This window comes from Oncorhynchus kisutch, unplaced genomic scaffold, assembly GCF_002021735.2.
Source record: "Oncorhynchus kisutch isolate 150728-3 unplaced genomic scaffold, Okis_V2 scaffold743, whole genome shotgun sequence".
NCBI classification, from domain to species: Eukaryota; Metazoa; Chordata; class Actinopteri; order Salmoniformes; family Salmonidae; genus Oncorhynchus; species Oncorhynchus kisutch.
This window is the reverse complement of record NW_022262688.1, coordinates 136,153-156,616: the sequence shown is the minus strand read 5'-3', so window position 1 is coordinate 156,616 and position 20,464 is coordinate 136,153. Positions and strand designations below refer to the sequence as shown.

At 45.2% G+C, this 20,464-nt stretch overlaps 1 protein-coding gene across 1 annotated transcript in view; it reads right to left on the bottom strand.

Moving 5' to 3' along the window:
- Positions 1-20,464, bottom strand: part of LOC109886758 (TBC1 domain family member 15) — a 56,472-nt gene that overhangs the window by 19,775 nt on the left and 16,233 nt on the right. Inside the window, 1 exon segment of the mRNA XM_031816103.1 lies at positions 484-586. Coding sequence (XP_031671963.1) covers positions 484-586 — 103 coding nt within the window.

Sequence of the window (20,464 nt, the reverse complement as noted above, 5' to 3'; positions counted from 1 at the left end):
TAGGGTGTGAGGGGGCAGGTGTACACTAGGGTGTGAGGGGGCAGGTGTACACTAGGGTGTGAGGGGGCAGGTGTACACTAGGGTGTGAGGGGGCAGGTGTACACTAGGGTGTGAGGGGGCAGGTGTACACTAGGGTGTGAGGGGGCAGGTGTACATTAGGGTGTGAGGGGGCAGGTGTACATTAGGGTGTGAGGGGGCAGGTGTACACTAGGGTGTGAGGGGGCAGGTGTACACTAGGGTGTGAGGGGGCAGGTGTACACTAGGGTGTGAGGGGGCAGGTGTACACTAGGGTGTGAGGGGGCAGGTGTGTGGGGTGTGAGGAGGCAGGTGTACACTAGGGTGTGAGGGGGCAGGTGTACAGTAGGGTGTGAGGAGGTAGGTCTAGACTAGGGTGTGAGGAGGCAGGTGTACACTAGGGTGTGAGGAGGCAGGTGGACACTAGGGTGTGAGGAGACAGGTGTACACTAGGGTGTGAGGTTGTACCGTAATAAGTCCGAAGGTGGCATCATCCAGCAGGTTCTCAAAGGACTGGGACAGAGCTCTGCTGTGGGGGCTGACCTGGAGGAGGGAGGCATCTGTGGTAGACCTAATAGGGAGGACAGAAAGAGAGAGAGAGAGAAAGAGAAATTAGAATAAGTGAGATATGACAGAGAACAGAGGAGGAAAGTTCAAGCCTCAGAGTGTCTGTGTCATGAACTGATCATGAGACGAGTCCAAGAGTCGGTGGTTTCAGGGCCACAACTTTGATTTTAGAAGTGTGTGTGTGTGGGGGGGGGGGGGGTGACACATAATTATTATTATTTTTCCAGTCGGATAAACACTCCAAACATTCAACCCGACCGCTCGGAGGCGTCCGCACGGTCCTAAAGCCCGCTGTTGCTTCTTTTTGTATCACATTCCAATCATAAAATCCCACGGCCCCCAGTGAAAGTCTCGGGGTCTCAGGGAACAAGCTTGTCTGGAAGAGACGCTCAGAGAGTCTCTGGTCTCAGGGAACAAGCTTGTCTGGAAGAGAAGCTCAGAGGGTCAATGGTCTCAGGGAACAAGCTTGTCTGGAAGAGACGCTCAGAGAGTCTCTGGTCTCAGGGAACAAGCTCGTCTGGAAGAGACGCTCAGAGAGTCTCTGGTCTCAGGGAACAAGCTTGTCTGGAAGAGACGCTCAGAGAGTCAATGGTCTCAGGGAACAAGCTTGTCTGGAAGAGACGCTCAGAGAGTCTCTGGTCTCAGGGAACAAGCTTGTCTGGAAGAGAAGCTCAGAGAGTCTCTGGTCTCAGGGAACAAGCTCGTCTGGAAGAGACGCTCAGAGAGTCTCTGGTCTCAGGGAACAAGCTCGTCTGGAAGAGACGCTCAGAGAGTCTCTGGTCTCAGGGAACAAGCTTGTCCAGTATTGGATTCTGCCACTACAGAAACCAATATTGTGACAACCACTTAACAGTCCTTCACTAAGCTGTACTCAGATCCACCCTGTAGACTACTACAAGTCACAGGTCTTAACTGTGTGTTGTTAGTGTCTGGCTGATGTGTGGAGTAGACTACTCCTAGTGCTAACAGCCCCACAGCCAGTGGCTGTGTCCCAAATGGCACCCTATTCCCATCATAGTCCACAGGGCTCTGGTCAAAAGTAGTGCACTAAATAGGGAATAGGGTTCTATAGGGCCCTGGTCAAAAGTAGTGGACTATATATAGGGAATAGGGTTCTATAGGGCCCTGGTCAAAAGTAGTGCACTATATATAGGGAATAGGGTTCTATAGGGCCCTGGTCAAAAGTAGTGCACTATATATAGGGAATAGGGTTCTATAGGGCCCTTGTCTAAAGTAGTGCACTATATATAGGGAATAGGGTTCTATAGGGCCCTTGTCTAAAGTAGTGCACTATATATAGGGAATAGGGTTCTATAGGACCCTGGTCAAAAGTAGTGCACTAAATAGGAAACAGGCTGCCATTTGGGATGTGGGGGGGGGGGGGGGGGAGTGTCTTTTCTATGGGTAAGATGATCCCCACTAGGACTTGTTCCTCCATGAATTATTGAAGAGCTCTATTGATTTTTCATGGAAATTGAATAGGGACTCTTTAACAGACTAAAAATGTAACACGTAAAAAAACAACACCATGTCTGACAACGGTTGCTTCACATCGGGGAGTAGCACAGGAAACACCGTCTGCTGCAGGAGGAAACACTAACACACTTAGTTCATCAACATCCCTGTACTATAGTAGGTAGGCTCAGTGACTAGCGTTACGCATATCATACAGTGGGTTCAAACAGGGGCTGCGGCCCAAATGTAGGCCCCTAGAAAGATCTGCTTTGTGGAGAACGCGGACGGGATCCAGACATTAAAACAGAAGTCAACAATATTAAAACATTTAACTATTGAAGCTAGCAGGACATCACCTAAATGTACTGAAGCTAGTCGGACATCACCTAAATGTACTGAAGCTAGCAGGACATCACCTAAATGTACTGAAGCTAGTCGGACATCACCTAAATGTACTGAAGCTAGTCGGACATCACCTAAATGTACTGAAGCTAGTAGGATATCACCTAAATGTACTGAAGCTAGTCGGACATCACCTAAATGTACTGAAGCTAGCAGGACATCACCTAAATGTGATGAAGCTAGTAGGACATCACCTAAATGTACTGAAGCTAGTAGGATATCACCTAAATGTACTGAAGCTAGTCGGACATCACCTAAATGTACTGAAGCTAGCAGGACATCACCTAAATGTGATGAAGCTAGTAGGACATCACCTAAATGTGATGAAGCTAGTCGGACATCACCTAAATGTACTGAAGCTAGTCGGACATCACCTAAATGTACTGAAGCTAGTCGGACATCACCTAAATGTACTGAAGCTAGCAGGATATCACCTAAATGTACTGAAGCTAGTAGGACATCACCTAAATGTACTGAAGCTAGCAGGATATCACCTAAATGTACTGAAGCTAGTAGGACATCACCTAAATGTACTGAAGCTAGCAGGACATCACCTAAATGTGATGAAGCTAGCAGGACATCACCTAAATGTGATGAAGCTAGTAGGACATCACCTAAATGTACTGAAGCTAGCAGGACATTACCTAAATGTGATGAAGCTAGTAGGACATCACCTAAATGTGATGAAGCTAGTAGGACATCACCTAAATGTGATGAAGCTAGTAGGACATCACCTAAATGTATTGAAGCTAGTAGGACATCACCTAAATGTACTGAAGCTAGTAGGACATCACCTAAATGTACTGAAGCTAGTAGGACATCACCTAAATGTGATGAAGCTAGTAGGACATCACCTAAATGTGTCTAAGCTAGTAGGACATCACCTAAATGTGTTGAAGCTAGCAGGACATCACCTAAATGTGTCTAAGCTAGTAGGACATCACCTAAATGTACTGAAGCTAGCAGGACATCACCTAAATGTGATGAAGCTAGTAGGACATCACCTAAATGTGATGAAGCTAGTAGGACATCACCTAAATGTGATGAAGCTAGTAGGACATCACCTAAATGTATTGAAGCTAGTAGGACATCACCTAAATGTACTGAAGCTAGTAGGACATCACCTAAATGTACTGAAGCTAGTAGGACATCACCTAAATGTATTGAAGCTAGCAGGACATCACCTAAATGTATTGAAGCTAGTAGGACATCACCTAAATGTGTCTAAGCTAGTAGGACATCACCTAAATGTGTTGAAGCTAGCAGGACATCACCTAAATGTGTCTAAGCTAGTAGGACATCACCTAAATGTACTGAAGCTAGCAGGACATCACCTAAATGTGATGAAGCTAGTAGGACATCACCTAAATGTGATGAAGCTAGTAGGACATCACCTAAATGTGATGAAGCTAGTAGGACATCACCTAAATGTATTGAAGCTAGTAGGACATCACCTAAATGTACTGAAGCTAGTAGGACATCACCTAAATGTACTGAAGCTAGTAGGACATCACCTAAATGTATTGAAGCTAGCAGGACATCACCTAAATGTATTGAAGCTAGTAGGACATCACCTAAATGTATTGAAGCTAGCAGGACATCACCTAAATGTGTTGAAGCTAGTCGGACATCACCTAAATGTGATGAAGCTAGCAGGACATCACCTAAATGTATTGAAGCTAGCAGGACATCACCTAAATGTGTTGAAGCTAGCAGGACATCACCTAAATGTGTTGAAGCTAGCAGGACATCACCTAAATGTGTTGAAGCTAGCAGGACATCGCCTAAATGTATTGAAGCTAGCAGGACATCACCTAAATGTACTGAAGCTAGTAGGACATCACCTAAATGTGTCTAAGCTAGCAGGACATCACCTAAATGTACTGAAGCTAGTAGGACATCACCTAAATGTATTGAAGCTAGTAGGACATCACCTAAATGTGTCTAAGCTAGTAGGACATCACCTAAATGTGTCTAAGCTAGTAGGACATCACCTAAATGTACTGAAGCTAGTAGGACATCACCTAAATGTGATGAAGCTAGTAGGACATCACCTAAATGTATTGAAGCTAGCAGGACATCACCTAAATGTGTTGAAGCTAGCAGGACATCGCCTAAATGTGTTGAAGCTAGCAGGACATCACCTAAATATATTGAAGCTAGTAGGACATCAACTAAATGTATTGAAGCTAGTAGGACATCACCTAAATGTATTGAAGCTAGCAGGACATCACCTAAATGTATTGAAGCTAGCAGGACATCGCCTAAATGTGATGAAGCTAGTAGGACATCACCTAAATGTGTTAAAGCTAGCAGGACATCACCTAAATGTGTTAAAGCTAGTAGGACATCACCTAAATGTATTGAAGCTAGCAGGACATCACCTAAATGTACTGAAGCTAGCAGGACATCAACTAAATGTATTGAAGCTAGTAGGACATCACCTAAATGTATTGAAGCTAGCAGGACATCACCTAAATGTGTTGAAGCTAGCAGGACATCGCCTAAATGTACTGAAGCTAGTAGGATATCACCTAAATGTACTGAAGCTAGTAGGATATCACCTAAATGTGATGAAGCTAGCAGGACATCACCTAAATGTGTTGAAGCTAGCAGGACATCACCTAAATGTACTGAAGCTAGTAGGATATCACCTAAATGTACTGAAGCTAGTAGGATATCACCTAAATGTGATGAAGCTAGCAGGACATCACCTAAATGTACTGAAGCTAGTAGGATATCACCTAAACGTGATGAAGCTAGCAGGACATCACCTAAATGTGTTGAAGCTAGCAGGACATCACCTAAATGTGTTGAAGCTAGCAGGACATCACCTAAATGTACTGAAGCTAGTAGGATATCACCTAAATGTACTGAAGCTAGTAGGATATCACCTAAATGTGATGAAGCTAGCAGGACATCACCTAAATGTACTGAAGCTAGCAGGACATCACCTAAATGTGATGAAGCTAGCAGGACATCACCTAAATGTGTTGAAGCTAGCAGGACATCACCTAAATGTGTTGAAGCTAGCAGGACATCAACTAAATCAACAAAAAATTATATAATTTTCCAAAGATTTGAAGATTTGTCGTGGGTCCTCAGATCCTCAAAATGTTCTACAGTTGCAACATCGACAGCTTCCTGACTGGTTGCATCACTGCTCGGCCTCCGACCGCAAGACACTAGAGAGGGTAGTACGTATGGCCCAGTACATCACTGGGGCTATACTGCCTGCCATCCAGGACCTATATAATAGGTGGTGTCAGAGGAAGGCCCTAAAAATTGTCAAAGACCCCAGCCACCCCAGTCATAGACTGTTCTCTCTACTACCGCATGGCAAGCGGTACCGGAGTGCCAAGTCTAGGACCAAAAGGCTTCTCAACAGCTTTTACCCCCAAGCCAGAATACTCCTGAACAGGTAAACAAATGGCTACCTGAACTATTTGCATATTGTGCCCCCCCCCCCCCCCCAACAACCCCTCTTTTACGCTGCTGCTACTCTCTGTTTATCATATATCCATAGTCACTTTAACTAGACATTCATATACATACTACCTCAATTGGCCCGACCAACCAGTGCTCCTGTACATTGGCTAACCAGGCTATCTGCATTGTGTCCCACCACCCACCAACCCCTCCTTTACACTATTGCTACTCTCTGTCCATCATATATGCATAGTCACTTTAACCATATCTACATGTACATACTACCTCAATCAGCCTGACTAACCGGTGTCTGTATGTAGCCTCTCTACTGTATAGAGCCTCCCTACTGTATAGAGCCTCCCTACTGTATATAGCCTCCCTCCTGTATATAGCCTCCCTCCTGTATATAGCCTCCCTCCTGTATATAGCCTCCCTCCTGTATATAGCCTCCCTCCTGTATATAGCCTCCCTCCTGTATATAGCCTCCCTCCTGTATATAGCCTCCCTACCGTATATAGCCTCCCTACCGTATATAGCCTCCCTACCGTATATAGCCTCCCTACCGTATATAGCCTCCCTACCGTATATAGCCTCCCTACCGTATATAGCCTCCCTACCGTATATAACCTCTCTACCGTATATAGCCTCCCTACCGTATATAGCCTCCCTACCGTATATAGCCTCCCTACCGTATATAGCCTCCCTACCGTATATAGCCTCCCTACCGTATATAGCCTCCCTACCGTATATAACCTCTACTGTATATAGCCTCCCTACCGTATATAGCCCCCCTACCGTATATAGCCCCCCTACCGTATATAGCCCCCCTACCGTATAGAGCCCCCCTACCGTATAGAGCCTCCCTACCGTATAGAGCCTCCCTACCGTATAGAGCCTCCCTACCGTATAGAGCCTCCCTACCGTATAGAGCCTCCCTACCGTATAGAGCCTCCCTACCGTATAGAGCCTCCCTACCGTATAGAGCCTCCCTACCGTATAGAGCCTCCCTACCGTATAGAGCCTCCCTACCGTATAGAGCCTCTCTACCGTATAGAGCCTCTCTACCGTATAGAGCCTCTCTACCGTATAGAGCCTCTACCGTATAGAGCCTCTACCGTATAGAGCCTCTACCGTATAGAGCCTCTACCGTATAGAGCCTCTCTACTGTATAGAGCCTCTCTACTGTATAGAGCCTCTACTGTATAGAGCCTCTCTACTGTATAGAGCCTCTCTACTGTATAGAGCCTCTCTACTGTATAGAGCCTCTCTACTGTATAGAGCCTCTCTACTGTATATAGCCTCTCTACTGTATATAACCTCTACTGTATAGAGCCTCTCTACTGTATAGAGCCTCTACTGTATAGAGCCTCTCTACTGTATAGAGCCTCTCTACTGTATAGAGCCTCTCTACTGTATATAGCCTCTCTACTGTATATAGCCTTCTACTGTATATAGTCTCTCTACTGTATATAACCTCTCTACTGTATATAACCTCTCTACTGTATAGAGCCTCTCTACTGTATATAGCCTCTCTACTGTATAGAGCCTCTCTACTGTATATAGCCTCTCTACTGTATATAGTCTCTACTGTATATAGCCTTGCTACTGTTATTTTTCACTGTTGTTTATATTTCACTTAATAACTTTTTGCACTGTTGGTTAGAGACTGTAAGTAAGCATTTCAATGTAATGTACCCGTTGTATTCGGGACACGTGACAAATAAACTTTGATTCGAAGAGGCCAGATCCCAAGAATACCCCTGTCTGTGTGCGCCCGTTTGTCTACCCCTTTCTGTAGCCGTTAGCGACGATGCTAATGAAAAATAAACAAATAAAAAACGCCATCTGGCAAAAATGGCAGCCTATACCCTTTATAGTGCACTACTTCTAAAGGAGGTGCCCTATATAGGGAATAAATAGGATCACATTTGGGACAGTAGTGTGATGTAAAGTTAATTAGCCTGTTTGAATCGTCCTGCAGCCCCAGAAAACCAACACAGCAGTTGTGAAAGGCTTTGCAACTCGTTAAAAACCTGCTGTAATATCCTCTGTGATTGTACTATTCAGAGCTATTTGAAATAAACAGAGGAGAGAGTGAGGCTCCGTCCCAAACAACACCCACGTTCCCTATAAAGTACTTTAGAAAGTAGTGCACTTCATAGGGAATAGGGTGCCATTCTGGTCTAAAGTAGTGCACTACGTAGGGAATAGGGTGCCATTCTGGTCTAAAGTAGTGCACTACGTAGGGAATAGGGTGCCATTCTGGTCTAAAGTAGTGAACTATGTAGGGAATAGGGTGCCATTCTGGTCTAAAGTAGTGCACTACGTAGGGAATAGGGTGCCATTTATAGGGGTATAACGGGTGGCCTATTCCCACTCCGGCCAGGAGAGGAAATGAGGAAAGAGAAAGGCGGGTCGAGGATGACAAAGTGAAGAACAATAGTAGGGTCACTCTGTAACTCCTCCAGACTCCTGGTGCCAATTCAGTGACATTGAAACATTCCGTATTGATATTTGGGAAAAAGGTTGATTACAAATCAAAGCCGATTGTAATGGGCTTTTATCTGTGGATGAGTATTCCTATACTAGGATGGAAGCAAATATAAGTCATAACAAATCATGCAAATAATGATGTACATTTAAACAGGAATATGTTAATATTTTGACAAACGATTATGCATTTTTTTTTTTGTCATTAATTTACGAAAATCCCTCATTAACAAGCTATCCGACTAGCTAACATTAGCTAGCTAGCTATACATTAAGCTTGCTATATGGAGTGTTGACATTTGAATTAATTGGCATGTGTGTTGTTTAAAGACCCAGTGTGGTCCAAATTCAGTGTTTTATATCATAGTGTACAACAGTTGATGAAACTAACACTTAAAGAGAAAACATTTCATCCATTTTATTTCCTGATAGTTTCTAGTTGAAAAAAAAAAAAAGATATCAACAGGACCTTCTAATCAGCATCTAAAATCGGCTTTCCATGGTGACATCACAATGCGGTAAATTGGACCAATAACAAAAATAGTTCCAAACCTCTCTGCCAATAAAAGCTCGTTTTCCATTTCCCCCTCACTTAGATCACTCCCAGACAGTCTTTGCAAAATTCTTGCCTGAGAAATAGTAGGAAATTAAATGGAAATTATAGTATGGTAATTCAATAAACCAGCAAACCAAGCTGTCATCTTGTGAACCAGTGGATGTAAAGAATCTAGATAAAGCATTTACTACAAATTGAATGAACAATGTTGTAAGCTTGCCTTGATGTTCATTAAAAACACGTTTCAAAGGTCAAACACAAGTCATTGTTCTTTATTGTGGTAACATTGGAGATTAAAGATGTGTGTAGTGTAGCTGACGTAAATATTGTAGTAACGTTAGAGAGATTGAAGATGTTGGTAGCGTAGCTGACGTAAATATAGTAACGTTAGAGAGATTGAAGATGTTGCTAGCGTAGCTGACCTAAATATTGTAGTAACGTTAGAGAGATTGAAGATGTTGCTAGCGTAGCTGACGTAAATATTGTAGTAACGTTAGAGAGATTGAAGATGTTGCTAGCGTAGCTGACGTAAATATTGTGGTAACATTGGAGATTAAAGATGTTGCTAGCGTAGCTGACGTAAATATTGTAGTAATGTTAGAGAGATTGAAGATGTTGCTAGTGTAGCTGACGTAAATATTGTAGTAACGTTAGAGAGATTGAAGATGTTGGTAGCGTAGCTGACGTAAATATAGTAACGTTAGAGAGATTGAAGATGTTGCTAGTGTAGCTGACGTAAATATTGTGGTAACATTGGAGATTAAAGATGTTGCTAGCGTAGCTGACGTAAATATTGTAGTAACGTTAGAGAGATTGAAGATGTTGGTAGCGTAGCTGATGTAAATATTGTAGTAACGTTAGAGAGATTGAAGATGTTGCTAGTGTAGCTGACGTAAATATTGTAGTAACGTTAGAGAGATTGAAGATGTTGCTAGCGTAGCTGACCTAAATATTGTAGTAACATTGGAGATTAAAGATGTTGCTAGCGTAGCTGACCTAAATATTGTAGTAACATTGGAGATTAAAGATGTTGCTAGCGTAGCTGACCTAAATATTGTAGTAACGTTAGAGAGATTGAAGATGTTGGTAGCGTAGCTGACGTAAATATTGTAGTAACGTTAGAGAGATTGAAGATGTTTGTAACGTAGCTAACTATTTTCTAGCTTATTGTGTAGTTGATGATGAAGAGCTGTGTGGCCATCTGAATGGACCCTAAAACGTTTGGTATAAATAATAGTTCAAAACACTGGTTTTAATTGCTTCAACTGGTTAATCATTAATCCCCAAGAAATTGCAGAGAATTACAGAGTGAAGTAAATGCGACTGTCAAACTGCTATTATGAAATGAAAGTCCTTCAGTACAACTCTACATTGAACCACGGCCAGAGGACAGCTGCATTACTACTCCACATTGAACCACAGCCAGAGGACAGCTACATTACTACTCCACATTGAACCACAGCCAGAGGACAGCTACATTACTACTCTACATTGAACCACAGCCATAGGAAAGCTACATTACCACTCTACATTGAACCACAGTCAGAGGACAGCTACATTACTATCCTACATTGAACCACAGCCAGAGGACAGCTACATTACTACTCCACATTGAACCACAGCCAGAGGACAGCTACATTACTACTCCACATTGAACCACAGCCAGAGGACAGCTACATTACTACTCCACATTGACCCACAGCCAGAGGACAGCTACATTACCACCTCAGATTGAACTACAGCCAGAGGACAGCTACATTGAACCACATCCAGAGGACAACTACATTACTACTCTACATTGAACCAGGACAGCTACATTACTACTCCACATTGAGCCACAGCCAGAGGACAGCTACATTACTACTCCACATTGAACCACAGCCAGAGGACAGGTACATTACCACCTCACATTGAACTACAGCCAGAGGACAGCTACATTACTACTCCACATTGAACCACAGCCAGAGGACAGCTACATTGAACCACAGCCAGAGGACAGCTACATTGAACCACAGCCAGAGGACAGCTACATTGAACCACAGCCAGAGGACAGCTACATTACTACTCTACATTGAACCACAGCCAGAGGACAGCTACATTACTACTCCACATTGAACCACAGCCAGAGGACAGGTACATTACCACCTCACATTGAACTACAGCCAGAGGACAGCTACATTACTACTCCACATTGAACCACAGCCAGAGGACAGCTACATTGAACCACAGCCAGAGGACAGCTACATTGAACCACAGCCAGAGGACAGCTACATTGAACCACAGCCAGAGGACAGCTACATTACTACTCTACATTGAACCACAGCCAGAGGACAGCTACATTACTACTCTACATTAAACCACAGCCAGAGGACAGCTACATTACTACTCTACATTAAACCACAGCCAGAGGACAGCTACATTACCACTACACATTGAACCACAGCCAGAGGACAGCTACATTAAACCACAGCCAGAGGACAGCTACATTACCACCTCACATTGAACCACAGCCAGAGGACAGCTACATTACCACTCTACATTAAACCACAGCCAGAGGACAGCTACATTACCACCTCACATTAAACCACAGCGAGAGGACAGCTAAATTACTACTCTACATTGAACCACAGCCAGGGGACAGCTACATTACCACCTCACATTGAACCACAGCCAGGGGACAGCTACATTACCACTCTACATTGAACCACAGCCAGAGGACAGCTACATTGAACCACAGCCAGAGGACAGCTACATTACTACTCTACGTTAAACCACAGCCAGAGGACAGCTACATTACCACTCTATATTGAACCACAGCCAGAGGACAGCTACATTACCACCTCACATTGAACCACAGCCAGAGGACAGCTACATTACCACCTCACATTAAACCACAGCCAGAGGACAGCTACATTACCACCTCACATTAAACCACAGCCAGAGGACAGCTACATTACTACTCCACATTGACCCACAGCCAGACGACAGCTACATTACTACTCCACATTGACCCACAGCCAGAGGACAGCTACATTACTACTCCACATTGACCCACAGCCAGAGGACAGCTACATTAAACCACAGCCAGAGGACAGCTACATTACCACCTCACATTGAACCACAGCCAGAGGACAGCTACATTACCACTCTACATTAAACCACAGCCAGAGGACAGCTACATTACCACCTCACATTGAACCACAGCCAGAGGACAGCTACATTACCACTCTACATTAAACCACAGCCAGAGGACAGCTACATTACCACCTCACATTGAACCACAGCCAGAGGACAGCTACATTACTACTCTACATTGAACCACAGCCAGGGAACAGCTACATTACTACTCTACATTAAACCACAGCCAGAGGACAGCTACATTACCACCTCACATTGAACCACAGCCAGAGGACAGCTACATTACCACCTCACATTGAACCACAGCCAGGGGACAGCTACATTACCACTCTACATTGAACCACAGCCAGAGGACAGCTACATTGAACCACAGCCAGAGGACAGCTACATTACCACTCTACATTGAACCACAGCCAGGGGACAGCTACATTACCACTACACATTATACCACAGCCAGAGGACAGCTACATTACCACCTCACATTAAACCACAGCCAGAGGACAGCTACATTACCACCTCACATTAAACCACAGCCAGAGGACAGCTACATTACCACCTCACATTAAACCACAGCCAGAGGACAGCTACATTACCACCTCACATTAAACCACAGCCAGAGGACAGCTACATTACTACTCCACATTGACCCACAGCCAGAGGACAGCTACATTACTACTCCACATTGACCCACAGCCAGAGGACAGCTACATTACTACTCCACATTGAACCACAGCCAGAGGACAGCTACATTGAACCACAGCCAGAGGACAGCTACATTACTACTCTACATTGAACCACAGCCAGAGGACAGCTACATTGAACCACAGCCAGAGGACAGCTACATTACTACTCTACATTGAACCACAGCCAGAGGACAGCTACATTACTACTCCACATTGAACCACAGCCAGAGGACAGCTACATTACTACTCCACATTGAACCACAGCCAGAGGACAGGTACATTACCACCTCACATTGAACTACAGCCAGAGGACAGCTACATTACTACTCCACATTGAACCACAGCCAGAGGACAGCTACATTGAACCACAGCCAGAGGACAGCTACATTGAACCACAGCCAGAGGACAGCTACATTAATACTCCACATTGAACCACAGCCAGAGGACAGCTACATTGAACCACAGCCAGAGGACAGCAACATTACTACTCTACATTGAACTACAGCCAGAGGACAGCTACATTGAACCACAGCCAGAGGACAGCTACATTACTACTCTACATTAAACCACAGCCAGAGGACAGCTACATTACTACTCTACATTGAACTACAGCCAGAGGACAGCTACATTGAACCACAGCCAGAGGACAGCTACATTACTACTCTACATTAAACCACAGCCAGAGGACAGCTACATTACTACTCTACATTGAACTACAGCCAGAGGACAGCTACATTGAACCACAGCCAGAGGACAGCTACATTACTACTCCACATTGAACCACAGCCAGGGGATACGTACATTACTACTCTACATTGAACCACAGCCAGGGGACAGCTACATTACCACTACACATTGAACCACAGCCAGAGGACAGCTACATTATCACTACACATTGAACCACAGCCAGAGGACAGCTACATTACTACTCTACATTGAACCACAGCCAGAGGATATGTACATTACCACCTCACATTAAACCACAGCCAGAGGACAGCTACATTACCACTCTACATTAAACCACAGCCAGAGGACAGCTACATTACCACTCTACATTAAACCACAGCCAGAGGACAGCTACATTGAACCACAGCCAGAGGACAGCTACATTACTACTCTACATTGAACCACAGCCAGAGGACAGCTACATTGAACCACAGCCAGAGGACAGCTACATTACTACTCTACATTGAACCACAGCCAGAGGACAGCTACATTACTACTCCACATTGAACCACAGCCAGAGGACAGGTACATTACCACCTCACATTGAACTACAGCCAGAGGACAGCTACATTACTACTCCACATTGAACCACAGCCAGAGGACAGCTACATTGAACCACAGCCAGAGGACAGCTACATTACTACTCTACATTGAACCACAGCCAGAGGACAGCTACATTGAACCACAGCCAGAGGACAGCTACATTACTACTCTACATTGAACCACAGCCAGAGGACAGCTACATTACTACTCCACATTGAACCACAGCCAGAGGACAGGTACATTACCACCTCACATTGAACTACAGCCAGAGGACAGCTACATTACTACTCCACATTGAACCACAGCCAGAGGACAGCTACATTGAACCACAGCCAGAGGACAGCTAAATTGAACCACAACCAGAGGACAGCTACATTGAACCACAGCCAGAGGACAGCTACATTGAACCACAGCCAGAGGACAGCTACATTACTACTCCACATTGAACCACAGCCAGAGGACAGCTACATTGAACCACAGCCAGAGGACAGCTACATTACTACTCTACATTGAACTACAGCCAGAGGACAGCTACATTGAACCACAGCCAGAGGACAGCCACATTACTACTCTACATTGAACTACAGCCAGAGGACAGCTACATTACTACTCTACATTGAACTACAGCCAGAGGACAGCTACATTGAACCACAGCCAGAGGACAGCTACATTACTACTCCACATTGAACCACAGCCAGAGGACAGCTAAATTGAACCACAACCAGAGGACAGCTACATTGAACCACAGCCAGAGGACAGCTACATTGAACCACAGCCAGAGGACAGCTACATTACTACTCCACATTGAACCACAGCCAGAGGACAGCTACATTGAACCACAGCCAGAGGACAGCTACATTACTACTCTACATTGAACTACAGCCAGAGGACAGCTACATTGAACCACAGCCAGAGGACAGCCACATTACTACTCTACATTGAACTACAGCCAGAGGACAGCTACATTACTACTCTACATTGAACTACAGCCAGAGGACAGCTACATTGAACCACAGCCAGAGGACAGCTACATTACTACTCCACATTGAACCACAGCCAGGGGATACGTACATTACTACTCTACATTGAACCACAGCCAGGGGACAGCTACATTGAACCACAGCCAGAGGACAGCTACATTACCACTACACATTGAACCACAGCCAGAGGACAGCTACATTATCACTACACATTGAACCACAGCCAGAGGACAGCTACATTATCACTACACATTGAACCACAGCCAGGGGATACGTACATTACCACCTCACATTAAACCACAGCCAGAGGACAGCTACATTACCACTCTACATTAAACCACAGCCAGAGGACAGCTACATTACCACTCTACATTAAACCACAGCCAGAGGACAGCTACATTACCACTTCACATTGAACCACAGCCAGAGAACAGCTACATTACTACTCCACATTGAACTACAGCCAGAGGACAGCTACATTACCACTCCACATTGAACCACAGCCAGAGGACAGCTACATTACTACTCTACATTAAACCACAGCCAGAGGACAGCTACATTACCACTCCACATTGAACCACAGCCAGGGGACAGCTACATTACCACTCCACATTGAACCACAGCCAGAGGACAGCTACATTACTACTCCACATTGAACCACAGCCAGGGGACAGCTACATTAACACTCCACATTGAACCACAGCCAGAGGACAGCTACATTACTACTCTACATTAAACCACAGCCAGAGGACAGCTACATTACTACTCCACATTGAACCACAGCCAGAGGACAGCTACATTGAACCACAGCCAGAGGACAGCTACATTGAACCACAGCCAGAGGACAGCTACATTGAACCACAGCCAGAGGACAGCTACATTGAACCACAGCCAGAGGACAGCTACATTACTACTCTACATTGAACCACAGCCAGGGGACAGCTACATTACCACTTCACATTGAACCACAGCCAGAGAACAGCTACATTACTACTCCACATTGAACTACAGCCAGAGGACAGCTACATTACCACTCCACATTGAACCACAGCCAGGGGACAGCTACATTACCACTCCACATTGAACCACAGCCAGAGGACAGCTACATTACTACTCCACATTGAACCACAGCCAGGGGACAGCTACATTAACACTCCACATTGAACCACAGCCAGAGGACAGCTACATTACTACTCTACATTAAACCACAGCCAGAGGACAGCTACATTACTACTCCACATTGAACCACAGCCAGGGGACAGCTACATTACCACCTCACATTAAACCACAGCCAGAGGACAGCTACATTACCACCTCACATTAAACCACAGCCAGAGGGCAGCTACATTACCACCTCACATTAAACCACAGCCAGAGGGCAGCTACATTACTACTCCACATTGAACCACAGCCAGAGGACAGCTACATTACTACTCTACATTAAACCACAGCCAGAGGACAGCTACATTACTACTCCACATTGAACCACAGCCAGGGGACAGCTACATTACCACCTCACATTAAACCACAGCCAGAGGACAGCTACATTACCACCTCACATTAAACCACAGCCAGGGGACAGCTACATTACTACTCTACATTGAACCACAGCCAGAGGACAGCTACATTACCACCTCACATTGAACCACAGCCAGGGGACAGCTACATTACTACTCTACATTGAACCACAGCCAGAGGACAGCTACATTACCACTCTACATTAAACCACAGCCAGAGGACAGCTACATTACTACTCTACATTAAACCACAGCCAGAGGACAGCTACATTACTACTCTACATTAAACCACAGCCAGATGACAGCTACATTACCACCTCATTATTGTTTTGCGGTTCCCATTTGTTTCTCATATGGTAAGTACGTGTTGTTGCATGAGAAATACATTATCAGGAAAGCTATTACTGCCGTCAGTACTGGCATGGTGAAAAACACGAGGCTCGTCTTCAGTGAACTGCGAGGTGAGCAGTGCTTTGGCGGCTTCTGCTGTGCATGAGTGATGTCCCACTCCATAGGGATATTTATCTCTCCCTACGACTAAATGCTCCGCCTGAGGGACACTCCCACACCGAGGGACACTCGAAAACTAAGGGAGGGCTAAGAGGGGTTATTAGAATTGACAGTCTCTCTCTCGCGCCCCCCCCCCCCCCCGTCACAATTGGTCCTAAGAGACCAGTAGACTGTTAGCCTGACACAGCAGATGGAAGGTAAGAGAAGGCCACACCAACACAATGTAGCCAGCCACACACAGAACACAACTCACCACCCGCAGCATTAGCATAGAAATGGTGTAGAAACACAACACGTTTGAAACCGTCCGATCCATTGAAGGGAAGAGAAGCCTTTAATAACCAATCACAGCACGGCAGCATCTAGAGGAACAAAAAGGGATAAACTGCAATAGCAGCTCCCTGCACGCAAATAAATCCCACAGCCTTCGTCCCAAATGGCACCCGATCCCATATATAGAGCACTAACTCCTACCAGAGACCCTTCTATACAGGGGATAGTGTGGGGTTTGGGACACAGGCACGGTGTGACAGCGGTTATTATCGTCCCAAATGGCACCCGATCCCATATATAGAGCACTAACTCCTACCAGAGACCCTTCTATACAGGGGATAGTGTGGGGTTTGGGACACAGGCACGGTGTGACAGCGGTTATTATCGTCCCAAATGGCACCCGATCCCATATATAGAGCACTAACTCCTACCAGAGACCCTTCTATACAGGGGATAGTGTGGTGTTTGGGACACAGGCACGGTGTGACAGCGGTTATTATCGTCCCAAATGGCACCCGATCCCATATATAGAGCACTAACTCCTACCAGAGACCCTCTATACAGGGGATAGTGTGGGGTTTGGGACACAGGCACGGTGTGACAGCGGTTATTATCGTCCCAAATGGCACCCGATCCCATATATAGAGCACTAACTCCTACCAGAGACCCTTCTATACAGGGGATAGTGTGGGGTTTGGGACACAGGCACGGTGTGACAGCGGTTATTATCGTCCCAAATGGCACCCGATCCCATATATAGAGCACTAACTCCTACCAGAGACCCTTCTATACAGGGGATAGTGTGGTGTTTGGGACACAGGCACGGTGTGACAGCGGTTATTATCGTCCCAAATGGCACCCGATCCCATATATAGAGCACTAACTCCTACCAGAGACCCTTCTATACAGGGGATAGTGTGGTGTTTGGGACACAGCCACGGTATGACAGCAGGTATTATTACTACTAGAGAGGGGAAACCGTTGCTAAAGGCCACTGAGAAACTGTAACAAAACACCTGATAGATGAACAGACAGTTATGTGATTCTGTTGGACACATATAGGGCTGAGACTGGGCTGTCTCTCAAATGGTACCCTATTCCCTGTTTACTACCCTACGTTAGACCAGAGCCCTATTCCCTGTGTACTACACTACATTAGACCAGAGCCCTATTCCCTGTTTACTACATTAGACCAGAGCCCTATTCCCTGTTTACTGCACTACATTAGACCAGAGCCCTATTCCCTGTTTACTACATTAGACTAGAGCCCTATTCCCTGTTTACTACGTTAGACCAGAGCCCTATTCCCTGTTTACTACATTAGACTAGAGCCCTATTCCCTGTTTACTACATTAGACTAGAGCCCTATTCCCTGTTTACTACATTAGACCAGAGCCCTATTCCCTGTGTACTACACTACATTAGACCAGAGCCCTATTCCCTGTGTACTACACTACATTAGACTAGAGCCCTATTCCCTGTTTACTACATTAGACCAGAGCCCTATTCCCTGTTTACTACATTAGACCAGAGCCCTATTCCCTGTTTACTACACTAGACCAGAGCCCTATTCCCTGTTTACTACACTACATTAGACCAGAGCCCTATTCCCTGTTTACTACACTACATTAGACCAGAGCCCTATTCCCTGTTTACTACATTAGACCAGAGCCCTATTCCCTGTTTACTACATTAGACCAGAGCCCTATTCCCTGTTTACTACATTAGACCAGAGCCCTATTCCCTGTTTACTACATTGGACCAGAGCCCTATTCCCTGTTTACTACACTACATTAGACCAGAGCCCTATTCCCTGTTTACTACACTACATTAGACCAGAGCCCTATTCCCTGTTTACTACATTAGACCAGAGCCCTATTCCCTGTTTACTACATTAGACCAGAGCCTGGGGGGGGGGGGGGGGGGGGACCCTGTTCTCACAGCGCCGCTGGGGGCTGTATGCTGGGGGCTGTATGCTGGGGGCTGTATGCTGGGGGCTGTATGCTGGGGGCTGTGGGCTCGGTTCTCACAGCACCTCTATATATATATAGTACCATGCTGATGTCACAGTAGATGGTTAAACAAACAGGACCACACCCCTTTCTACTCCTTATGGGGAGGTAATCAATGTGTAGGGAAATCATGAAACAAACAAACACAAAACCAAACAGACAAACCCATGGTTGTCCTGTAGTGTCCTTTCAGAGATGTCAAGGTACTGTAGTCTGTGTTAAAACCTCTACTCCCGAGTCAACACAGTCCTGGTTACTGTACCAAACAGACAAACCCATGGTTATCCTGTAGTGTCCTTTCAGAGATGTCAAGGTACTGTAGTCTGTGTTAAAACCTCTACTCCCGAGTCAACACAGTCCTGGTTACTGTACCAAACAGACAAACCCATGGTTAACCTGTAGTGTCCTTTCAGAGATGTCAGGTACTGTAGTCTGTGTTAAAACCTTCTACTCCTGAGTCAACACAGTCCTGGTTACTGTACCAAACAGTGTAGACTGAGCGCTGGCCAACAAGACCCGTTCACATCAATATTGTGATGTGATACAGTCACGCCTTCATAAAACATAAGACGTTGTAAACAACATCAGCAGTAACACCAGTTGATGAGATTGCCAATAATAATCATATGAATTAAATGAGGCTACCGGTACTCATAAGGGACATACAGTGCATTTGGAAAGTATTCCGACCCCTTCATTTTTCTTTCTCCACATTCTGTTACATTAAAGCCTTATTCTAAAATGGATTAAAGAAACCAAAAATAGTCACTAATCTACACACACCAACACCTGAAAACCAGGCGGTGTCAGAGGAAGGTCCCCCAAGTCGTGGACTGTTCTAGTGCTACCACACGGAAAACGGTACCAATGTCTGGAAGCAACAGGACTCTGAACAGCTTCTATCCCCAAACCATAAGACTGCTAAACAAGACTCACACACACACACACTGGACTCTACCCACATGCTCACACACACACACAGCTCACACACACACGCAAACTGACCCCACCCACACACTTTCACCACATATGCTGCTACCACCGTCTATTATCTATCCTGTTTTGCCTAGTCATTTTATCCCTATCTAAATGTTCATATCTACCTCAATTACCTCATACCTCTGCACATCAACTCAGTACTGGTACTTCCTGTATACAGCCATGTTAT